The 25,356-nt window shown below is 43.3% G+C and overlaps 1 protein-coding gene across 1 annotated transcript; it reads right to left on the bottom strand.

Annotated features, from left to right (window-relative positions):
* Positions 1 to 473: 473 nt before the first annotated feature.
* LOC121046968 lies at positions 474 to 2,146 on the bottom strand. Its single transcript, XM_040501750.2, has 2 exons — positions 646 to 2,146; positions 474 to 502 (listed from the first exon to the last, which is right to left on the bottom strand). Exons 1-2 carry the CDS (start codon positions 2,090 to 2,092, stop codon positions 474 to 476), a joined length of 1,476 nt encoding a protein of 491 aa, XP_040357684.1. The 5' UTR covers positions 2,093 to 2,146.
* Between the last annotated feature and the right edge of the window lie 23,210 nt (positions 2,147 to 25,356).

Below are 25,356 nucleotides of genomic sequence, written 5' to 3'. Positions count from 1 at the left end.
CCGCTAAGTCAAGCTTGGAAAAATGTTTGGCACCATGTAAAGCATGCAGAAGTTCTTCTATGTGCCGAAGAGGAAAGCTATCAATAACGACAGCTTTGTTGGCTTCCCGCAGGTCCACGCACATTCGAATTGAGCCGTCTTTCTTCTGCACCACCACAGTTGGTGATACCCATTCGGAGGAATTAATCCGCTCGATGACCCCAGCCGCTTCCAAGCGTCTGATTTCTTCTGATACTGACTGACGCGCTGCTAGAGGAATACGTCTCATTCGATGACGGACGGGAATGACAGAAGGTCGAATGTTTACCTTGTGGACAACGTCCTTGACACGGCCAAGACCCGGACTGAAGAGGTGCTCGAAGTTGCTCATAGAAGGCGGCAGGTTTGGCTTTGCTGGTTCAGGCACCACTGAAGCTGCAGCCTGTGGTGGAGGCGATGCTGAGGCCAGCTGATTTTGCACCCTTGCCGACCACTCATTTCTCAATGCACTTGACGCTTCGTCCTGTGGGGCCGGTGTCAACCTCTCGTTCTCCTCTCTCGGCGGGTCGCCAGAACCCTCTGTATCAGTATAGAAGCACGACCGAGTGGCGCCTCTTATCTGGATGTCGAGGGCTACAACAGCGTCCATGCCGAGTAAAGAGGTACCACGGTCAGCAATGTAAAAAAGTACTGTTGCCGCACGCTCCCTGAACATTACCGGTGCCTCGAATGCTCCCAGAATGGTGATGGGTTGCTGAGAAAGGTTCAGGAGCTTCACAGGTGGTGGTACAACTGTCGCCTTGCTCGCGAAATACCGGACGAACATGGCACTATCCACGATGGAGACGGCTGACCCCGTGTCAAGAAGAAACTGCAGCGTCGAGTCAAATACCTGGATGTTTAAGTACAGCTTGCTTTGAGAAGGTCCGGAAATGTGGGACACCTCCCACTGCTCGTCGCCGTCATCGTAGTAGTCGTCGACGATCTGCTCAACTTGATCACGCAGGCGGCGCAGCAGGGATCGGCGAACACTTCTACAAGCGCGTGAAAAATGTCCCCGACGACCGCAGTTGTCGCAGTGCTGACCTCTCGCTGGGCAGACGTCATAGCCCCTGCAGTGTTCCTGACCGTAACCGCAGTTGGGACATGTTCTTCCGTAGCCGTAGTTACGCCTTGGAGATGGTTGCCGCCGCGGTGATTCGAAACGCACCGAACGCCGAAACGCCGATCGTCCAGGGCTCTGTTGACGACTGCCACGGTCGAAACCACCATAGCCGCTACGGCCGCAGGTTACGCAGCTCTGCTGGCTAGGCGAGCGCGAAGCGCGTGCGTTCACTGACCGGGCTGAAGCAGCTGAAGAACGCGCCGTCGGAGATCGCACAGGTGACTCACGGCGCGAGCGCCGCGGCTCGTGCAAAGATGACATCATCGGCTGAGGTTGACTCGTTGCGCGCCCTGTGACGTGGGAGGTGGTCACGTGCTCCTCCGACGCCATCGACAGCGCAGCTGGCGCAGTTGCCGATGCCCATTCTCGAACTTCCCGGCGTGAGCGTTCCAAATTAAAGACAGTCTGTAAGGCCACGCTGAACGGCAGCGCGGCGTCAAGTACCAGGCGTTCTTGAATCTCTGCGGAAGCAGCACCCACCATGAACCGTCGGCGGATGACGGCCTCGGTGTCGGCACCGAAGTTCGCCGGCACGGCCAATGCTCGGAGTGCTGAGAGAAAGTCGCGCAGAGATTCTCCTTCTTGCTGCTTTCTCATGTGAAACCGGAGTTGTTGCAGGGTCTCGTTGACCGGCTGCGAAAATTCAGCCTCGAGAACCGTGAGGGTCTCTCTATACACGTCGCGAGACGCTTGCCGGGCTTGCTGAGCGTCTCCCGCCGGTGACGTTGCTGGCGCCGGTCCAACGGGAGCTGGTAGAGAGTCATAGATGCGCTGGCCTTCGACCCCCAGGCAGTTGAGCAGCTTTGCTTGGCGTCGTTCGGCGGAATATTCCTGAGCGCCAGTAGCCAATATGTATCGCTCGAACATTCGTAGCCACGATTTCCACGGTATCGGTGGCGTACCGGCCTTGTCCAGGAAGTTTGGTGGTGGCCGGTCACAGTCAGCCATGCTTGCGGCTAAGATGTCGGCTCAGGAATCGAGGAGGACGTTCGAAATGGAACGCACGGCCATTGACAACCAGCAACCGAGGTTCTCTGGTGAGCCCGGAATTCGTCGGAAGCAGGAGTCGTCGCGACGCCAGGCACCCCCGCCGACGTGAGCTTATGCCGAACGACGCACGTTTCCTCTGGGAGTGAGAGTGCCCAGGTTCAGCACCCTCGTCGCCAAAACTGTGGAGGCAGCCTAGAAAGCGACCAGCCAAGTCGGAGTCACATTGCAGAACTGTTTTAATTCTCGAGCAGAAAGAGAGAGAAAAGAGAAGAAAAGAGACGAACAAACCAACAGACAGACAGAGCACGCACAGCACAGCGCGCGCTCTTGGCGCGTGCCGTTCGGCAGCGGTGCAGGTGTAAGGGGGCCGCTGCCACAGATGCCAGCAAAGAAGGAACAAACAAAAGAGGGAAGAATTTAGATCGTACAACTAAACATAACAGTAATGTAAATCATCTGCAAAATCTTCAAGTAATGGCTGTGTAACCCGTCCGTTGACAAAACCATTTTGATTATTGTGTATGATTTTGAACTTTTCAAGATACTGACTCATTACTTGGAGTAAATGCTTCTCTTAAATTTGGCTTATACAAGACGAAATCGAGATGGGACGATAATTTTCGACCTTACGACGATTTTCTCCTTTATGAAGAGGCTTAACTTTTGCATTTTTCAGGTTATTAGGGCTTTTTCTTTGTGCAATGAAACCATTTAACATATGGAGAAGGACATGTTTTATTGCATAAAAATTGCGGATGAGGTCATTTGCTCTGATATTATCAACCCCAGGAGATTTTCTTGGTTTAAAACTGAACAGCAGACTTTTCAGATCATATTCTGATATCTCAGGAAGGAAAGCTGACGCCATGTTCGAATCCCTTGAGTGAATTAAATAGGAAACATCATTCTGCGGACCGCCCGAAAACTGTGCAAAAATTGCGTTAAATTTGTCAACAACTGAGCATGTAATTGGGCCAAATGCTTTTTCAGGCTCCTCATCTACTGAATTTGAAGGCTTCTTTCCACGGAGTTGGTTGAGTAGAGACCAAGTTTTTGCTGCATTTGATCTTGCACGATAAAATTCATTTTGAAAGTGTCTCCTTTTGGTGGCCCGGAGGAGCGCATTTGTACGATTACGTGCGCAACGATATTCTGCTTTCAGTTGTGCATTTTGGGGAGAACGCCTGCATTTTCTCCACAAAGTATCCTTATCCTGAATGGCTCTTAGAATATCTGCATTCAACCAAGCATACTCCTCACGGCGTTGTCAGATTGTAGCAACTTTTTTGGAATCTTCAATAAAAGAATTCCAACTTAAATGGAAATTAGAGTAGACTTCGTCGTAGTTTACGTTCCGTAACAAATCTTGCTACTGGTAAGCAGAAACCAGTTTGTCAATTTTTTTTTTTATCTACAATCTCGACCTGCTTTATTTTAGGACTTGTTTGTTTGATTGTCGCCTCAAAAATTACTTGACACGCTGTGAAATAATGATCCGCCAGTTTTTGCAATATTACTGCTGACGTAAAAATACAAGATGACGCACGCAAATGAATATGATCTATGCATGATGATACTAATTTATCTGTCATGTATTCTTCCCGTGTTGGTAAGTTAATGACGTTCACGAATCCTACGTTGGATAGGACATTGAGATAGTCGCAGACAATTGATCTTGATGTTTTCAAAGAATCGATATTAAAATCCCCTACAAGGCAAATCTTTTCTACTGATGATAGTCCCGCTAGTACTGTTTTTAGCTCGTTTACGAAAAGAGTCGGATTTCTGGAAGGGGGCCTGTAAAACGCCAACAGAGACCGGGAGGAGTTTTTGTTACTCAAGTTCAGAGAAGGTGACTCTGAATGAACAAAATAAATATTGGTAACCTCACTAAGCCAAACTTCCCTAACTAGTATTCCTATTCCACCACCCCTGGCGCCTTGTCGCGTGCGAAAGAAACTTTTGTACCCTGAAAGAAAAAATGTATCACACAGGTTATCATCGACGTTAATTCCAGTTAAAACCAAGACATCAAAATCTGTGCAACTATTTTTAACGAGTGCTGAAAACTGATCCCAGAATTTTTTTAGACTTCTGATATTTACATGCAATAAGGTAATCGTCTCACCAGAATGAGCACATAACACTTCACGAAAACATGACAAGTGGGACATTTAAAAAACCGTTCTTCCATCACTCTAAACCATCTTGTCAATGTCACTTACGCTATTGACGCAAATGACCGGAGATCCTTCCTTCTTCTTTTGCGAAAATCTTTGCCTTTTTTACCCACACGAACTGATATTGCTTCTCCTTGCCTCTAGATCTAGCCTTCCAAAAAAGTTCCGTGTTGATGCGAGTGAGGTTTCCGTTTAAATATAGAATAGGGAAGCCGGGCAGAGATCTCAGCTTGCCCCGCGATACCATCCAGGTCTCTTTGTTAGTAACGGAATTAAACCTTACAATCACTGGAGGAGCTAAATTTGAATCCTTCTTCGGAGGCAGGCGATGAACCGTAATTATGTCAGAGGGTTGAAATCCTCGTATTGTTGAAAAAGAGCTATTATTTCTCTGGCGTATGCTTCCGATGCTTCCGAATAATAATAATAATAATAAAAATAATAATAATAATATTATTATTAATATTATTATTATTATTAGTGGGTGCGTGCGTAGAGCCGCACTCCCGAGCGGCTCTACGCACGCTCGGGAGTGCGTGCGCATCACTAAAGAGCTTATTAACCCCTGCACATTTCTTATACTCTACAGTGCATTGTGTCGACCACAGCTCGAATACGTTTCTGTTGTATGGAATGGAATTTGTGCCACAAAATCCTCGAAAATAGAACGGGTCCAGAACAAGTGTCTTTCCATCTATAGACATCGTTGCTCAGCGCGCATTGCGCCCACCACTACTGATGTCCCTGTCCCTGTTCAGCGTAGCGTGGCACTACCAACCCTGCCTCGTAGGAGAAAACTTGCCGATATCTTATTTTTATACAAACTTGTCCACGCCGTCACTGATTGCAGGGTATTGACGTCAAGAGTACTCTTAAAAATTCCTCTAAAAACAACAAGGCAAAATGCGTCCTTCTGCAACAGGCGTCTACTCAACCTCCACGATTCTGTGTCCAGACTTGGGCATACTTATAATTCTTCTTTTTCTAAAACACTCGACATATTTAACAATAACACGCTGCAGTTTGTAAAAACGTTAAAGGCCATCACTTAAATTTGAACTGTATGCACTAACTTGCGGCGTACACACCTAAATTCCCCACTTGGGATGCATTTTTTTTTCTTTCTTTCTAGCAATTGATGGTGGCGGTAGTACCATTAAGCTTATCGTGTGTTGTGGCTTTGTGTTTATTTCTTATAATTTTAAGTGTATTTTTTTAGGGCTTGTCCGTTGTGTGTGTTGTCTGTACTATTGCTTTATGCCCTGTTATACCTTACATGTCAACACAGTGCACCTGTACCAAGAACGCAAGGTTGTTTCTGGGCACGAATAAAAACATTGATTGATTGATTGATTATTAATATTATTATTATTCGGAAGTATCGGAAGCATACGCTAGAGAAATAATGGTTCTTTTTCAACAATACGAGGATTTCAGTTTCTTAAAAAAATGACTAAATATTAAGCAACATCCTTTCATGGTAATACATGTGAATATACGAAGCATAAGAAAATATTGGGACCTCTTTAATGTTTTGACTAAGGATGTCATGGTAATTACGAACGTTTTTGTACTAACCGAAACTAATATATCTGAGAACTGGTGGAGCCAATTCAAACTGGAGGGCTTTAACTCCTTCTGGTTCTCGCGATTTAAAACGGGGGGTGGGGGTATTGTGGTTTTTGTGGAAGGCACGTGGCTGGTCACTAAGCGAGATTCATTTATTACTCACGCGGAAACTATCGCCCTCAAAATTTAAAATGTTTGCTTTGAAGTTTTTTTGTTGGCCTGTTATAGGCCTCCCTCCCAAAGTGTGAGGGGCCTTTCTGGATGAATTAAAGGAAATGCTGCCAGAGGCGCATAACGTACGTGGGACAGTTTTGTTTGGTGGGAGATCTCAACATAGACACAGCGAAGCAGGATAGATCTGAGGTATGTGTATCTCAATATACTGGCTAATGAAGGTGTGGAATTGAATATTGAATTGAATATACTTTATTCAGACAAACGTCTTAGAGGATAGGGCAAAAGGCGACTATGGTCGCCTGACAAGGGCCCGTCCCCCTTTGCAGTCCAGCAGCAAAATGTACAGAAAAAAAACGAATCAAAACAATTATATCATTACACAAGGTCACAGTGACATATACAAATTGTGATATAATAAAACAGAAACACATAAAAATACCAACACAGATTACATTAGAAGGAGAAGAAAACTTTTTATGGTGGTTTTAAATGTGTGTATTGTATTAGAGCTATTAATCATGAACAGTATTTCAGGATGGTTATTTAATAATTGTGCGATCTGGTTAAGTATTTTCTGACTACCCTAATTTGTGCGTATTCTCGACTGTAGGCAGTGCGTATGGCGGAAGGTCATTAATGCTGCTACGAGAGAAGAAATTTTAGTAGATAAATTAGTGTCGTCATCAATTGACCATATTTGTGCCAGAGCTCGAAATGCTGTGGTCATGTCGTCAGTTATCTCACAAAAACTTGCCGATCACTATTTTATTGCATGTCAGTTTTTCGACGATTGCGCAGACGAGGATAGATAGCGATAACAAACATAAAATGCAAATCATTGACAATAATCTACTTGACCGACTCATTTCGTCCTTTGACTGGAGGTCATTCCGCGAGTCAGTTTCTGAATTCAATGTTCACGCAAAGTTCGTAGAGCGTATCAGATCCTTTAACGACTTATCCAGACGTATTGTGACAATAAAAAAACGGAGACCCGAGTGTGTCTGGTTAAATGAGGGCGTCCTCGCCGCCATTAAAGAAAAAGACGTTCGATGGGCTCGTAGTCGCCGATCACCGGCGGATGTCGAATTACGTTCCGAGTTCCGAGTAGCGAGGAACAGAGCTAACGCATTACTTCGTTCCGGGAAACGGCAACATTTTAAGGGAAAGTTTACAAAGGCGCGTGGCAGCTCTGCGGAGACTTGTTCTATTGTTAACAATTTGCGAGGTTCGAACTGTAAGCGAACTGTGGACGACGTGATAAAGCGTAATTTCGGTGAAAACTTCACTGAAATAACAGAACGTTTCAATTCCTTTTTTGTAAATTCCACTAGTGTCCCACAAAATGCGTCTGAGCCTGAGTCTGAGATAGAAAACAAGGAGAACTCTGCTTTTCTCTTTCCAATAAACTAAGATGACTTGCGCTCCTCGCCCTTCGGCATTAAACCTATTAGGTCGCCTGGCATAGATGGCATAACTGTCGGTTGTCTTCAGCGTAATTCTGAATATATTAAAGAGGTTATTATTTTCATGATGAACAGCTTTATTGAGTCGAACGTGAGTCCTGACCAGCTGAAAACTGCCGTTGTAAGGCCCATATTTAAGGGTGGCCAATATAAAAAAATAGAAAATTACCGTCCAATCTCGATTCTACCCGTGCTTGGACAAATTCTTGAGAAACACATTTTGTACATTATGAATAATTTTATTGAGAAGTGCTCACTGTTATCCAGCAGGCAGTACGGCTTTGTTTCTGGAAGTGGTACACAGCAACTTTTGGAAGATGTGGCTGATGAGATATATTCGGCATTTGAAGGTAACATGTTCTCTTGTGCAGTATTCTTGGATGTTAGCAAAGCTTTTGATACGGTAAACCACGAAATTTTACTAAAAAAGTTATGAAAATTCGGTTTCCGTGGCCCTTTCCATTCATTGTTGGCGAATCTGTTGGATACAAGATCACAGGTCGTCTCTCTGAGCAAAGTAGAGAGTACCTCGCAGTTTTTACAAGCTGGTGTTCCTCAGGGATCGGTGCTGTCTCCTTTGCTTTTTAATATTTATGTTAATGACTTGGAATCTGTTCTTTATGGGTGTAGATTATTTCAATATGCGGATGATACTTTACTTGTTTCACGGCATGTAGACTTTTCCAAAGATGTAAACATTTTGAATCAATGTTGTCCATCTAATGGATTGGTATAGTTCTAATCGCATAAAGGCGAACCCCGTAAAAACCCAACCTATTTGTTTTAGAAATCCTTTAAAACCGGGTTTATTTAATGTTCCCTTTTACCTGCATGGTTCTGCCTGTAAACCTTGCTTGTGCGCGCCTATACCCTGGGTAGACTCAACTAGATATATGGGACTCATTTTTGGGTTTGACATGTCTTGGAATGAACACATGGCTCACGTATGTGCCGCTCTAAGGAAAGTGGCTTTCGTGATGTGTAATATGAAAGTATTTGTACCTTTTACTGTTAAAAAAATTATTGTCCATGCACTTGCTTACAGCGTTTTAAGATACGGAGTTACGATTCATACCTTTTGCACAGCATCCTGGAGGATGAAAATTGATAGTACTCTGAAAGGAATCTTGCGTAGTGTTGCATACAATTCTACTTTCTCATCCAGTGAAAATTTGTTTAGTGAAATGCAGATGCCTTCATTGATTTGTTTATTTAAGGAAACAGTAGTGCTCCGACACGTTTGGAATGACAGTTTTAAAACGCTTCATAAGCCTTCACGCCTTCTCCGTGTTTATCCTCGCTTTAATGTAGAGAGATGTGTGACTAGATATGGAAAAAGCCTGCGCCGTTCTTATGTTTCAGAGGTCTTTAATGCTTTTCCTGATGATATATACAGTGTTACTGGCAAGGCAATGTTAAAAAAATGGCTTCGTTCAAATATTTTTGAAAACTCAATTGCGTAGTGCTAATCCTTGCATTTTTTAATTATTATTATTTTTTATTTGTTCTTGTAGTTGTGATTTGTTTTGTCTTGAGGTTGTTTATTGAAAGCTTTCTTGTATGTGTAAATGATTGTGGTTTTCTTTTGTCGCCTGTCCGACTTGCCCGGTTCAGTCGTACAAGCCTATAACGGCTTAGACGAACCTGTCACTTGTGAACTGATACCTGCTGTGACAATAAACTATTATTATAATTATTATTATTATTATTATTAATATTACTATTCTCTGCGGAGATGCCGCCCAATAAGGATGCATGTCTGATTTTCTCTCGCGTCTTTTACGGACGACACAAATTTCTTCGCTGCACTGAGTGCCAACTTCGCCCACATACGAAATGCGTATGTTTTCCGGAGACCGAACGCACATTTCTTCAGCGTGAGGTCAGCTCATTTGTCTGCCAAAGCTGTGCCAAGATCAACGGTGGAGCTTTGTTTAATGTCAGCGGCGTGGTCTCCGGTGATCCCGACGACCAGTTCGCCCGCTCTCCTCCTCCTCCGCCATCGGCCTTTTCTACTCGTCCGGTGACGCTGCCTGCCTCCTCTCCCGATGGCCTCGACGCACGTGGGGACGCCAGCCTTCAGTCCCTTCGGTCCCTTCTCCTCGACGCGCTGGAAGGAATTTCTTTCCTCACCGAGGAGGTTGCTTCTCTCGGGGAAGACAACGCGCGTCTCCGTCGTTGAGCAGAGACAGCAGGCGGAACTCCAAGCAGGCTCCATCGCCTGCCTGCGGGCGGAAGTTCGCAGCTTACGCGACGTGCTTAATAAGCGTGCAAGAGTTGATGCTGAAGTTGAGGCAGGGCCCAGTGGAGGAAAAACATTTGCTGCGGCCCTGCGCTTCCCTCCCGCCTCGGCTCTCTCTGCAAAGTCTGCAGGTGCACCAGCGAACAGGACGCTGAAAGATGATGCGCTGCCTGGTAAGCCGAACCCTATGAGCCCGCATACACCGGTCTCTGCGCTGGTGAGCGTGGCGCCGGAAGATGATCCACCGCCTGTTAAGCCCAATCCGATCAGCCCGAAGACTCAAGTCCCCGCGCAAGCCGGAGCGTCCGTGGCGTGCAAGCTGAGCGTTGCCCCCTCATCTTCCCGCCGGAGGGCATTGTCTGTGACCAAGCTGGATCCGGTCACCACCTCTGCTGACATCGTTGGGCATTTGTGTTCACTCGATGTGGAAAACTTGAAGTGCCACCGACTGAAGACTTGCTACAATACCTACGCCTCTTTTCACGTCTCTGTAGCTGCCGAAGATTTTGAGAAACTCTCTGACCCTGCTTTGCGGCCGAAGGATTGTCTTTTTAAACCTTTCAGAGGCGCTCTTCGTCAAGAACTCCTTCACTCGTCTGAAGAAGCCCACAAGACCAACACTAAATACAAAGATTAGTAACGTCGATTTGTTTTCCCAGAATGTCCGTGGCCTGCGGACGAAAGCTGAATGTTTCTTTGCCAACATAACTCTCTCTAATTACTCAATTGTTTGCTTAGCGGAAACTTGGTTATCTCCTAATGTTGGTTCCTCCGACTACTTTCCGCCTTGTTTTGATGTCTACCGTCACGATCGTGATTTCTCTTCCCGGGGCCGAGTAGGAGGCGGTGTATTGGTCGCGGTTAAGAAACAATATAGCTCACGAAGACATGAGGATCTGGAGAGATTTCCCAAGTCTCTGTGGGTGGAAATTGAGTGTTCTAGGAGAGAACGTATTTTAATAGGTCTGTTCTACCTTCCCCCTCAGACGACACCAGATGATTTCCGAAGGTGTCCCGCTGACATTGAAAGTAGAATTAATGATTCACAGGGGAGCAATATCTTAATCTTGGGGGATTTCAACGCTCCAGGTATTAAATGGACACTGTTCAATGTCCTTACTGGCAACTTTTATTGTAAACAAATGTGCAACTATCTCCTCAACTTTACTTCTTTTTTAGATCTTAGACAGCACAATAAAATTCTAAACGATCAAGGTAATGCTTTAGATTTATGCTTTTCAAACACGGACGGTATACATGTGGCTCGAAGTGAACTTCCTATGGTTCCTCAAGATAGCTATCACCCTGCTCTTGATGTAGTTCTTTCTGTTTTTGATCCTCCGTTCCTCAGTCCCTCTAATGCTCCTTCCCCACACACATCGTATAAGTATTCAGCGGGGGACTAAACTGGAATGTATCACCATCTTTCGGGTGTTGACTGGGCTTCTATCTTGGAGTCGTCTGATATCAACAACCAAATATATCTCCTCACAACTGTAGTTCAGGAGGCTATGGATATATATATCCCTCTTAAAACGTCTAAAAAATCTCGCTTCCCTATCTGGTTCTCTCGTGAACTCAGAACGCTCTTAAGACGGAAAGATATTTTGCACAGTAGGTTTAAGAAAAGTGGTCTTCCAAACCGGGAAGTTCTATTTAAAATTTGCAGAAAGCGATATAAGAAAATTTTAAACCGTGATCGCCAGGCGCATTCTGACTCGGTAGAATCAGATCTTGTTAAAAATCCCAAGAAATTTCGGAGGTACGCTAAATCGCGCTTGGGGAAGAATATTGAGTCCGAAATCATCTTGAATCAGCATAGCGGCAGTGCGAAGGGGATGTCTGAGTTGTTTGCGGATCACTTTGCGTCAGTTTACATTAATAATAATAACTGCTCCTCAACTATTTTTCCTCACTCGGACGTACTTGGTGACTTATTAGGTTGTGTGGTTGTCGATGAGGAATGTGTTATGCTATGTATTAAGAAAATGAAACCCACATTGTCTGCAGGTCATGACGGGATACCCGCTGCAATTGTTAAGGGTTATCATGAATTACTTACGCCTATACTGTGCACAATTTTCAATAACTCCTTGACGTCAGGGATATTCCTTGACGACTGGAAACTGGCAGTGGTTGTTCCGGTCCTGAAATCTGGAAATAGTAGTGATGTTCTTAATTACAGACCGATTTTTCTTCTCTCGCCTTTTTCCAAACTCTTTGAAATGGTACTCTACCAATTCCTCGCCTTCAAGTTTTGTAGTATAGTCATTCCTAATCAGCATGGTTTTATGTCCGGCAGATCGACATCCACCAATCTCGTATCTTTTACGTCTACTGCCTCTGAAGTAGTTTGTAATAGAGGTCAGCTTGACGTTTTCTTAATTTGACCTGAGTAAGGCATTCGACGTAGTCAACCCCGACATCCTCCTATACAAGCTTTTCTCTTACGGAGTATGTGGTTTGGTATACAATTTGTTAAAAAGCTATTTGTCTGAAAGGCAAGCCTATGTCCGCGTCAACACTACTACCTCGTCCCTCTACAAGGCAAGCTCTGGAGTGCGTCAGGAATCTGTCTTGGGCCCCTTCCTTTTTTAATATTTTTGTAAATGATGTCTCTCGAGTTATATTAAATTCTTCATTTCTGCAGTACGCTGATGATATAAAACTTGTGAAAAAAATATCGACCTTGGAGGATTGCATCGCGCTTCAGAATGACGCATATTCCTTCGGTCGTTGGTGTTTAGACAATGACCTCGGTTGGAATCATTATAAAACAAAAGTAATGACATATTCTCGCAAGACCCATGATATATTCTTTCCATATAGTTATCATGGCGAACTGCTGTCACGTGTAAGTGAACTGAGGGACCTTGGAGTTGTCTTTGATTCAACCCTGAGATTTGACACTCACGTTATCAAAGTGGTTCAATCGGCCTTGCGCAGGTTAGGTGCCGTGTCTCGCATAACGAAGGAATTCAGAAGCCCGTCCGCTTTTTTTACGCTGTATTGTTCCTTAGTTAGATCCCAGCTAGAGTACGCCTCGGTTGTTTGGAACGGCATTTCCAAAACTAACATTTTATCAGTTGAACGAGTTCAAAACAAATTTATCTCTATCTTTAAATATCGTTACCTTGAGAAAGGTGATCCTTGTCTGAACGGTGTGTGTAACTAGCAACTTGTCAACTTGTTGAGCCTGCAACAGCGTCGGGTGCAGGCAGATTTGTTGTTTTCGTTTAAGAACCTGCACGGCTCGATTAACTCTCCCAGTCTTCTGTCCGAAGTGAGCCTCAGAGTTCCACGTGTGCCTACGCGGCTACAATCATATTTTTATATAGCTCGACATTTTAGGCACTTAAACCCGCTCCGAATATCGGCTGTGTGTTATAATTGCTACTCTGACACAATTGATATTTTTAGCTCATGCGCGAGCAAGTTCGGAAATGCTGTTCGAATCTTCCTCTTGCAGGAAAACGGCTGATCAGTTGAAGCGTTGATATAGAATTTGCTTTTTGCTCTCACACCTGGTGTTGTCTCTGTTTTGTGCTTTTGATTTCCCTTGTTGATTTGAGTGTCTTTCATACTTGCTAATATTTTTATTCTAAGGCTGGAGAACTACGTTCTCCTTCTGCACTCGTGTGTATGCGTGTTTGTATGTGTGTGTTTTTGCTCATTTTTTTAGTGTGACAGCACTAAGACCGATTGGTTGTTCCTGGACACTTTAATAAACATTGATTGATTGATTGATTGATTATTATTATTATTAGAATTTGTTCGAGTGTTTGCGAATGACCCATTTCTCTTCGCTGTTAGTGGAAACAATGGTTTTACGCCACTTTTGAAATAACGATTTTAAACGTTATCAATCTTCCTCAAACGTCCGGTTTTGTCATTCCCGATTGTGTAACTCCCAGCGGTAAAAAAATTCGCTCTCATTATGTGCAATCTGCCTTCAATAAATTGGCCGATTGTGTCTTTAAACGTACTGCTAAGAAAAATAAAAAAAAAAGCTGATGATTTTAAGACTAGCATTTCTTTTTCACTCGGTACTCTTTCGTTCTATGAAGTGTTCTTTGTTTTACTTTCTTTACTTTTGGGAACTTTTGCTGTCCGACTTGCCGGCTCTTGTCCCACAAGCTTGGACAAGCCCGTATTTGTAGTGTTTTTGAATATGTGTGGAATAAAATTATTATTATTATTATTAGGCTTTGATGAACCCCTGTTTGTACCTGGTTCTGTGTTCGAGCAATAAACTATTGTTATTATTATTATTATTATTATTTTTATTAGCGCCCTAGATATTTCACAAGTCAATGCTAATAAAGCAATGGATTGGTACTTTGTGAATCTTTTAAGAGTGAATGTGGCTAAAACTAAATTGTTGTGTTTTTGTAATCTGCGGAAACACGGTTTCGCAGACAAGCCGTTGTCCTTCATGGTATATTGTGCGACCCTTGTACTTGTGTCCCTGTTAAGTGGGTGGAGACCACTAAGTACATGGGAATTTTTTTTGACCACGACATGTTTTGGAATAATCAGTTGGCATATATATGTAGAGGGTTACGGAAAGTTGCCTGTATGCTTTATAGTATTAGAATCTTTCTTCGTTTTCATGTTCGAAAAATTTTGGTTTATGCCCTGGCATACAGTGTACTTTTAGGTACGGGATTACGGTGTTTGCGCACAGTAGTGGACAGTGGCATGCTAAAGTGAACACCTTGTTCAAAAGTGTTTTGAAGAGTGTTGCGTACAATTCAATTTTCAAAGACAGCACGAACATTTTCAGTGACCTTGAGATGACAAATTTTTCTTCTCTACTCCGACAAACAGTGGTACTTCGTTATTTTTGGACGAATCGGTTTAAGATTCTGCACGATCCGTCTCGCACGCTAAGGAAAACAAACCGTTTTAAGCGGCCTCGTTGCTTCACGAGGAATGGAATGAGAACCCGTGATTACTGTGTTCCCGATATTTTCAATGAACTTCCTGAATGTATTTTCTTTTTCGACTCTAAAACTAAGGTTAAAAGATGGCTCTGTTCTTTTATGGTCGATTCAGTGTAGGTAGGTATGGATGCGTAGAAGACCAGAGTGTTAGATACGTAGGTTAGGTGTGTGTGTTTTTTTATCTTCTTTCTTCTCTTTTATTTTTTTTTTATTTTACTTTGCGCTTTTGTTAACATGCTGATGGTGAGTTTGAAGGGTTCCAGTCCCACAAGTCATTTAGGCTTTGACTGACCCGATTTCTCTCTGTAATGTGGATGTTGCAAATAAAATATTAATTATTATTATTACTCTTACTATTATTATTATCATTATTATTATTAGCTTTAGACGCAGTATTTTTTTGACGTTCCGTAAAACACGTATTGAAAGACATCTAGCAGTTCGGGGAGCTATCTGGTCGCGGAAATTCACACCAGACAGTGCATTTTGCTTTCACGTCCTCTCTTGAATCGCATTTTGAGGGCGAGCTCAACCAATAATTATTTTCGGAAAAAATGTTTTGTCTTTGAGACCAAAATATTTGTAAACACCCTCTCAGTCACGTGCGCGTTTTGCGTATCACATGATGTTGACATTTCGGGCGGCTTCCCCCAAAAACTGTTCTGGCTACGGGTGTAGAAATATTCACTGACAAATCAGGAATTAGAAGGATTGACAAAAGGTAATAGTCACCGAGTATTAGGAAAGTTATTTCGAAAAAAAAAATCGCAAATATGGCACATAGATCAATAACGCTCTGGATTAAATATTATTTTTCTCCGCATCTATAAAAGCCAAGGTCTTCAAACTTTGCCAGTGTATTGCTCTGTAGATAGTTCATCTTTGCGTGATATATTGTTGTCCTGGTTAGTGGGAGACATTTACAAGAATTGCTCACACTGAAGCATTTAACTAAATATGCATTATTTTGAAAATCTTTAAAAAAAAGACCATCTTAATTATTTCTTTAAAGTATCCGAAATTAACTCTTATGAAAGGGACAAAGATTCTCCAAAACATAGTGCAATATTTGTGTGACTTTTATATTATAAAGCGAGAATATATAGCCAAATTTGCGCTAATGCGATTGCCATAAATGGGGCGTGCACATATCCGGTCTTCATAATTTCATTATTATTAACAAGCGTAAAAATGCTACGGGATGGTCAGGAAAAGTCAAATTGACAGCAGCGAGGTGGACGGTAATTTTGAAAGAAAAATTCTTAATACATTTTCGCACAACCGACCCAAACATGCCCATGGGTCGGAGCGATCGAAGCGCGCCTCCCTGTAACATGCTCCGGGGTGCCTGTTTCAGCAGCCGGCGTATAGCGTCTCCGTCTACGCGACGTAAAGGAAGCAACCGGAGTGACTTTAAAAACAGATCAGCCTACAACCTTGACGGTAACACGATATAGGAGGTAGGGCGCGGCGGCACCTGAACCTGCGCCGCCTGTGAGTGCCAAGAGATCCGCGGCCGTTGAGGGCCACACAACGCGTAGAAAACAAAAGATACGTTAAAAAAATATCCGTTTGCCCAAGATTGCTTGTATTGGGCGTTTTCAGATAGGATCAAGCGGTCGGTCGACATTTTTTTTTTGCCAAATATAATTTTTATTTCTGCAATCGAAAAAACACATTCAAACTTTTTTTTTTGTGTGTGGAAAGTAAAATTTATTTTGAGGAAAAAATTCACAAAGTCGCTCTCGGTATACGCGCACGTTTTTGCTACTTGCGTAAAACCTTCCTTTTGGACATTTAAAAACAAAACAAAAAACTGTTGTCATCTTAGGTTAAAAATTGGTGTTTTTTTTTTTCGCAGAGACTCCATAAAATAAAAAAAAAATAAAAAATGCATTATAAGTTACGAAGCAATTCGGAGTTTTATAGATCCGGATTTTAAAAGACTGTAAATTATTTTTTTAAAAATAATTTGGACGTGTCTGCTTTATACTCGCATAAATTGTCAATAAAAGTGAAAACGATAACCTTTCTAAAAAAAAATACACTGAAATGTAGACAGGTTACCGGTTGTGCAATAATAGAAAAATCACTTTAAAATTAATGCCGTCACAATTTTGTTTCTACTTTTCCCAGGTCAGGGCTCATAATCTCTCCTATCAAGTCCTTCAAAAATGCCTTGCAATTTTTGTTACAGTTCTTTAAATATACTGAATTGCATTAACGGGAGTAGAGAAAGATTGGAAGTTGCCGATTTGAAACAAGGGCAAGAAGGGAGTCAAAAAATGTAGAAAGTCTGTAGAGAGACATCGCTCTGACAGGAGTTCATGAAAAATAAGAATTCACACAAAAGATTACACATGAGTTTGAAGCACAAGTGAACAATTTAGATACAGATTACTCGGATCAGTGAATTTCGGAGCCCAAAGGCTGGTTCACACATTTGCAACGGTGGCGTTCGCATACAACCGAAACGACTGTAACGACAAAGTCACCGGGACAACCGTTCGCCGCACACAACATGGCAAGCGACGCAAGAGGGAGCTTCTTGAAGCCATCCATGAGTCACGGTTTTTACGGTGTTTTGGTCATTACGGTCGTTTCGGTTGCATGCGACCGCAGCCGGTGCCAATGTGTGAACCAGCCTTAACCTTCGTGGGGAGACTCGGCTGCTGACGACCAGGTTGAAGTAGTGATAAGAAAGACCGGTGTCGTGTACAAGATTCCAAAGTCATGCGGGAGCTGCTACATTGGGCAGGCGGGACGCTGCATTAATGACTCAGGGAGCACGCGGCGTCGATGCAGGGCACAGGGGCTGCCCACCTTGCAGCCTATTGCAGCCCATTGCCGCACGTGCGGGTGCAGGCCAAATTTTAGCAGCGTTTCCACTCTTAAAAACACAGAAATGCATTGGCGCGCGAGATTTTCGAGACCTTGGCCATTGAGCAAAGCGCCGATAACTGCGTTAGAGCATGCCCTCCATCACGGTCAGCAGAAGAGAAGGGCAGTTTCTTCAGTGTGGCACAGCATCGTGAAAGGGAATATGAGGGGTATGTGTGGGACGGTGGTTAGTGGGTTGGGTCAGGGAGGTGTTAGTGACCAAATTGAATGATTTAACTTAATTTAACTTAATTTATTTTAATTTTGAACTTTAATTCAATAATGTATGTAAGAAATTAGTGTGATTTATCGGCATTACTTTAGGTGGGAATCTTTTGGTCAAAGTGATAAAGAAGAAGTATAAAGTCTCATTTGATAGTCAGCGCTCTGTATGTCTGTTTCTCCCTGTCTGTGTTTTGCCCTATCGTTCTGGCTGACCATCTACCTAAAATTATGTACCAACTTGCTCAACTTCAGCGTGCTATTCAGAAAGAGCACATGTTGAAAGTGTTACAATTGAAACTAGTTTAATTAATCAAAGTCCTGTGCGCACATTCCGAGCTTGTCGCGTAAATTCTTTCTGCCGGACGCTCACCTGACTCGGTCACGGCGCTCTCCTGGAACTTCGAGGAGGATCAATTTTTTCCGTTTCGCCTGTAGCGATCACTGTTCGTTTCTTCTCAGTGCTTTTCGCAGCCGATCTGCTTTTCGCAGCCATAGGGCACTACTTTTAAAGATATATCTTTTCTGTGTCTACTGTTCTAGCTAAAACTGCTGTGGTTGCGAAGTGTCGGACCGCCTGCATTGCCACAAGCGACGGGACTGAATTCCACGCACAACGGAAACCGAGTCACACTCATTAGCTTTCATGTCCCTGAACGCTTTGGCGTCAGCTTTCGGGAGGTGGATTAGTGTCACGTTCGGCAGTTTAGTGTTCAGTGGGGCAAGCATATCTGACGCCGACTTGATCACCGATTCGGTGGCTCATCGGAGGCTGTAAAACGTTTCCTGGTGCTTGACGTGAACCCCGATTCAATCACAGGTACTCTTGCCATCTCAAGTTACGGAAAATATACACCTAGCTGACCTGTACTTGTCGCTCTGCAGCTCGTGTAGTTGGTACTAGTTCTTAAAGTGGCTTGCTGGACCATCGCTTACGTAGGTCATATGAGCATATACATATTAGATTTCTCGATTCTCGAAACCATTGTCTTATATATTAAGTTACGATCAATCTCATTCAATCGCAATCTTTCCCCCTTTTTTATGTAGCTTTATTTTCTACGCGTTGTGCGGGCCACCATGGCGGCGGATCTATTGGCACTCACAGGTGGCGCAGGTTCAGGTTCTGCCGCGCCCTACATCCTATATCATGTTACCGTCAAGGTTGTAGGCTGATCTGTTTTTAAAGTCGCTCCGGTTGCTTCCTTTACGTTAAGTAGAGGGAGACGCTATACGCCGGCTGCTGAAACAGGCACCGCAAAGCATGTTATAGGGTGACGCACCTCGATCGCTCCGGCTCATGGGCACTTACTTTGGGGTCGGTTGTACGAAAATGTATTAGGAATTTTCCCTTCAAAGCTACCGTCCACCTCGGTGCTGTCAATTTGTCTTTTCCTGACCACCCCGTAGCATTTTTACGCTTGTTAATAATAATGAAATTGTAAAAAACGTGTATGTGCACTCCTCATTTATGGGAACCGCGTCAGCGTCAATTTGGCCATATTTCTTGCTTTGGAACTTAAAAGTCACGCAAATGTTGCAGTATATTTTTTGTAGACTCTGTTAGTACATATTATAAACGTTAATTTCAGAGAGCTGAAGAATATTAAAGATTACCTCTTTTTTAAATAATTATCAAAATAATGTATTTTCTGTTAAATGCCCCAGTGCGAGCGATTCTTGTAAATTTCTTCCTCTAATCAGGACAACAATATTTCATACAAAGATGAACTATATGCAGGGCAACACACTGTCAAGGTTTTAAACCTTATCTTTAATAGATACGGAGAAAAATATTCTTTAACTCAGATCGTTATTGCGCAATGTTCCGTGTTGCGATATTTTTTTCAAAATAACTACCCTAATACTCGATGATTAATACTTTTTGTCAATCCTTCCTATGCCCAATTTGTCAGTAAATATTTCTGCACCCGTAGCCAGAACAATGTTTTGGGGGAAGCCGCTCGAAATGATAACATCGTGCGATACGCAAAACGCGCACGTGACTGAGAGGGTGCTTACAATTTTTTTTGTTTCGCAAAGACAACAGTTCTTTTCCTGAAACAAGGATTGGTTTTATTTTTCTGGGCATAAATCCAGCAAAATATTTTTTTGTTTTTATCGAAAATAAAATTGGTCACCGGACATGGTTCTTTGATCTTATCTGAAAATACCTAGAGCATAATCGAGCTTAGCAGTTCAGTTTTCTTTCGACGCTTTGTAGTGGTAATGTTTTTTTTTTTTTTTTTTTTTTTTTTTTTAACATGATAACCGGTCGATCCTCTGCTTCGAACTTCTCAACGTGTACGGTTACGCAAATTGTGAATTTAAAAGGTTCCACAAGCACCTGGGCCAATTATTGTGATGTGGAGAACATTCTTTCGTCGATGTAATTGATATTAGAATAGGATGAAAATTCTGCAAAGCGACTTTAATTTGTGAGAAAAAAACTTTGGGAAAACAAATACAGAAAAAATATTTTTTCACTAAAAACAATGCAAAATTTTGGATTAGAAATTGAATGCAGCGACCCAGATACAGGAGGTGAGATGAAGGTGTCTGGATCACCGTTCAGAATTTATGCGTCTCGAGCTAGACATTACTTCTTAATCAAAGAGCGTGGCGGTTCATATTTGTCCTGATGTGTTTATTTTTTATTCTACCGGGGTCCTGTTACCGTATTGTCACGAGTGACGATTGATGAGGCGACGAAAACTGAAGCAAACTAAAAGTTTAATGGGGCGAAAATGTGCCCGAAACAAAAACAAAAAATAGTAGCATCGCAGACGTCGAATGCGACGAAATTGCATGACCGGGCGCTGGGGCGAGGCAGATCCCGGTTCGCCACGCGAAGCCCCTCATGTTCACGCGTGAGCTTCTGGAACAATCGGCATAGTTCGGCACGTAGAACATTCTAACCTGGAATAGGCCTACTCGATTCCGGAATTTACCGAAATGTTGCATTTACAGAAACCACTCAAAAGTGTATCTGCAGCTAGGAAACCAAGCACGATAAACGCTCGGCCACGGGCCCTCTGACCACATGGCTAGCTGCCACCTACGGCGTTACTCCCCCCTTTAAAAAGTGCATCACCCCAATGCGCCAAAAAACAAAACAGATAAAGTGAAATAACTGTAAACTAAAGAGCTTCTTGGAACACATAAAGTCGACAGCAATATCGTGAGTAGAATCGCTTGATTCGAACGACCTGAACCATAATGGGTCGCGGTCGGCGTTGCGATCATGCGTGCGTTTCGTCAGGCACCACTTCGTAGTTGAAATGTCCCAGGCGCCGAAGGGCCTTTTGTATGTTCCAAAGTAGAGCTTTAAAAGCTTCTGATTGAGGCCGTGACTTCGCATCGGTGTCCCCGCCCACACCCGGTCTACGGGCTGGAAGTAAACGTCCAGACGACGAAAGTTGTAGCGGCCAGCGTCGACACGTTGCTGATCTTGGATCCGGATTCAGGCGATCTGTCGGATTTCTACTTGTTGCGCAACCACCTAGGAGTCGTCCCTTTTGTCGCTAGCTGGCTCATGAGGTAGAATGGCGTCAAATATCGTTGTCACCTTGCAACCATGCACCAGTTGGAATTGTGTAACACCAGTGGTCTTTTGAACCGCTGCGCTGTAGGCGAACGTGACATATGGCAAGACCTCGTCCTACGTCTTGTGTTCCACGTCGATGTATATCGATACAATGTCGGTGATGGTTTTGTTCAGGCGTTCTGTCAGCCCATTAGTGTGAGGATGGTACGCTGGGGTTCGCCGGTGGTTGGTGTGGCTCAGACGGTGGATCTCTTTCATCAGCTGTGCCGTGATATGTAACCAGAACACCAAGAGCGCCGTGCCGAAGGATGTCACGTGACCTATACACCAATTCACTCTTTTCGCTAAAGTTGGGGGAAAGTGGCGTCACATGAAGTCAGCGGACATCACGTGAACTATACAACTTTGAAAAATGGGTGGCACGCGGCTTCTACGCCAACTCAATCTCCCCGATAAATTTAGCGGGAACATTAACGTCTTGTGGGCAAAACATAAAGTCGGTTTCCCCGCTAAATTTAGGTGAAAACTTGACATCGCGTGATTTATACACCAATTCAGTTTCTCCGCTAAAATTTGAGGGGAAATTCACGTCTTGTAATCTGCACACCTATACAGTGTACCCGTTAAATTTAGCGCGAAATTAATGCCACATGACCTATCCGCCAATTCAGTTACCCGCTACGTAACGTGGCATACCAAGTACACCCGTGAGCGATATGAAGGTGAACAGCCCTTTTCTTGTTTTTGACGCTCCTGCAAGTTTTAGAACAAACTCTGTTCCAGAAGAGGGCTAGAACGCAAAGTTTAGACCCAAAGCCACGTACCATTTGAGACGTTAAGAGTTAATATAGCTTTAGGGAGCTGTAAAACAGGCAAGAAACCAGGTAAGGTGTTCACCTTCATATTGCCGGCGGGTTTACATCACCAATTTCCTCATCAATTTTCTATAATGCATTTGATAGATTATCGGACTTGGAATGTAAAGGCCGCTGCGAATTTTTTATCTTTTTTTATAAATGCGTTTTTATATTACAGTGTCCGTAAGACAACGTGCTAGAACCTAAAGGCGCACAACCGAAACGCGAACTCACTAGATTAGTACTTGCACACAAGGCGCGCTGTTCGAGATCCCAGAGTACTGCAGATAAAAATGCAATGCCTTCGAAACTACCAAAAATTACAAGACGTTCCGTCGCAGTCATCATTTCTCTATTCGTTCAGCAGTCTTGTGAGTTTCAGCGTTCCAACTAATGGGAATTTTGCTACTGTTATTTATATTTTCAAATCCGCCATAACGTGCGACCTTTTTAACTAACGTCACATCTTTCTTCTATGCTTGCATTCAAAAGTGATGGTGCATGTCATTTTTTGTAGTAATCCTTTCCCAACTCGATGGGAGCGAGGTCCTTTTTCCAAATAAGCACGATGTCACGTTCGACCGGGATCGTGCATGAAGGCATGAGAGGTGAGACTTAAGGGCGAGAACAATAAAAATAATGTATTTACTTGCAAACAGAAGGAGGGGGTTAAACTAAAGGTTGCGATGAAAGAACGCGTCTTTGAAGCCCTGAATAAAGTTCCATGGTGACAGACGCACAACCGAATCTTCTCCCCTTCATGTCGCCGTGGAGGTGGGCCGTCGTTCAGTGTTGTTGGAGATGAATTAGTTCGAGGTTGTTTTTTGGGATAACACTGGAGCTTTCCGACGTTGGGGCGAGACAAGCCGCCGGCGTGCTCAATTTGGAATTGAGCTGAAGTTGAAGCGTCTCGCCTAGCAGAAGCCTCTTACACGCACATCGCCACCTCGGGTCTCGCTCTTCTCTTCATTCTGCGTCCTCCTTCAAACTTCGACACGCAGATTCAGAAAAACTATTCATATTATATCTAGCCTTTTTGATTTCATAACGTACTTGCGCTTCAATCACCCACGCCGATAGTCATACTGGCGTCATCTTTATCGACATCGCCAAAGTACGTGACCAAGTTCCACATAATCACCTACTGCTCAACAGTATCTACTCGTCAAATAGTTACCCTTGTAAACTGGATTTAAGCATGTTTACGATACAGTTCCCAATGAGTAAGGCTGAACAATACTCTTTTATACCATATCCTAGTTGTATCAGATGCCTCATAGAGTAGCGTACTTCGGTCGCTTCTTTTTTTTATATACATCGTAGATACTACATCCAATATAACACACCCAATCAGGTTGTCTGCAGAACACTGCGTATTATAACGTCAAGTAGGAAATACAAACGACAGCCTTGCTCTTAAAATCGTTCTCGACAAAATTTGTGCATGCTGCTTAACTTGGGTATTCCAGATTAATATTATAAAATGTTGGCAGATAAGATTTAATAAAAAGTCGTATTTACAAAATACAGCATCGTATCGCTTTACTTTCAAGTGAAAATGTTGTCTAGTACTTAAATGTGTATCTTTCGCACGATTGCTTGGAACTGGAATAATCAAGCATCTACTGGGAATCCACATCAGAACTATCTCACTAAAGGTCTTAAATCATTGCAAAATGAAGTCGCCTGCATTATCCGTAGGAAGAACTCATGACCGTCAGTGTCATGAGTTTAAAACAATACAAGTGCGATGGAAATGCTCTCGTTTGTGTCTCTTTTATCGCATGTGATTCAACTTCAAACAGTCATTCTGTGTACATAAAACTCCCATTTCATGAAGAGTTGATAACAGTCGCAAAGTGGAACCCTTGATGTCCCGTACTATATATTATCTTCAGCCCCGCTTAATGCTTTTCTTATCTGCGACTGAAACGCCCTCGGAGATTCTTTGGTGACAGAAATGTCTGAAAAATAACGATTTTTTTGTATTAGTAATATTTACGGATGCTTTAGCCAATGTGCCGCTGCTATATCCTGCAACCATAATATCTATTTTTGTGCTTTGTAACTCTGCACAAAACCCCGCTCACGCATTACATCCGCGAGAATGTTCCTGAGGTAAATAGATTAAATCAAATTCAATATGACGAGATGAAATAGCGTCATGAGACCACCTGAAGTATGTCGCGTGACATCGATAACATTAAAGTGTTTAAATTTATTCTGGAAATAAGGGGACGCCGTCTACGTCTTTAGGCAATGTATCTATCATCTTTGAATTATCATTTCCCCAACTGACCCGCAACCCGTACGTAAAGTTGCATAATTTCGTCCATAATTAGTACTATGCATCGAGAACCTGAGGGTTAGGAGGAGACCAGAGCGCCCGGGGACGTCGGAACGCCAAACTCTAGTTCGTATGCTTAGTGGGTAGACCTAAAGCTATCTGCCTTTTTCTACGCTGCAGTTTTCAAACGCGCTAAAACGGGGACCGCCGGCGTCAGTGGTTTGGATTTTGCATTCGAACGCTTTCGACGAGCGCAGTATAGACAAAGGCAGCTAGTTTTAGGTCTACACAAACACGTCATACGAGCATGTATCATGAAGTCACGTGACCACTTGAAATGACGCCAAAGTGTACGTGAAGTACGTCATGTGATATAAGTAGGCTTCCACGTTTTCGGTATCTATTTTTCTTCAGATTCGGGGGTTATTTATCGGTGTTTATTTATTTCTTTTGGAATCGGTGTTTTCCTGTGTTTAATTTTAATGTTGGACAGAAATCGGTGATTATCGGGGCTTGCGTTGCAAAGCGACTGCATAGTTACCAGAAAAACTACGGCACACCTCACATTACTCACGTGTTTTAGTACACACACTAAACACGTCACACAATGCACATAAATGTGGAAATAACAGAAAGCGTGACGCTTTCACAATTATGACGCTCAGACGTTGTTCAGATGACTAGAGGTATAATGAGGGTCATCAGAAATACTCAACCGGCCGCACTTGCAAACAACGAGCTTCTTCGCACCTTCACACAAAACCTCGAAATCGTAAAATTTTTGGACGTAGTCCTCCATCGCTTTCCGTGCACGGGCACTCGAAACTCGCCCGAGCAGTGACTACGAAG

The sequence above is a fragment of the Ixodes scapularis genome, unplaced genomic scaffold (genome assembly GCF_016920785.2).
Source record: "Ixodes scapularis isolate PalLabHiFi unplaced genomic scaffold, ASM1692078v2 PGA_scaffold5__190_contigs__length_132052651, whole genome shotgun sequence".
Classification (NCBI taxonomy): Eukaryota; Metazoa; Arthropoda; class Arachnida; order Ixodida; family Ixodidae; genus Ixodes; species Ixodes scapularis.
The sequence above is the reverse complement of the archived record's forward strand: the minus strand, read 5'-3'. Positions and strand labels throughout refer to the sequence as shown.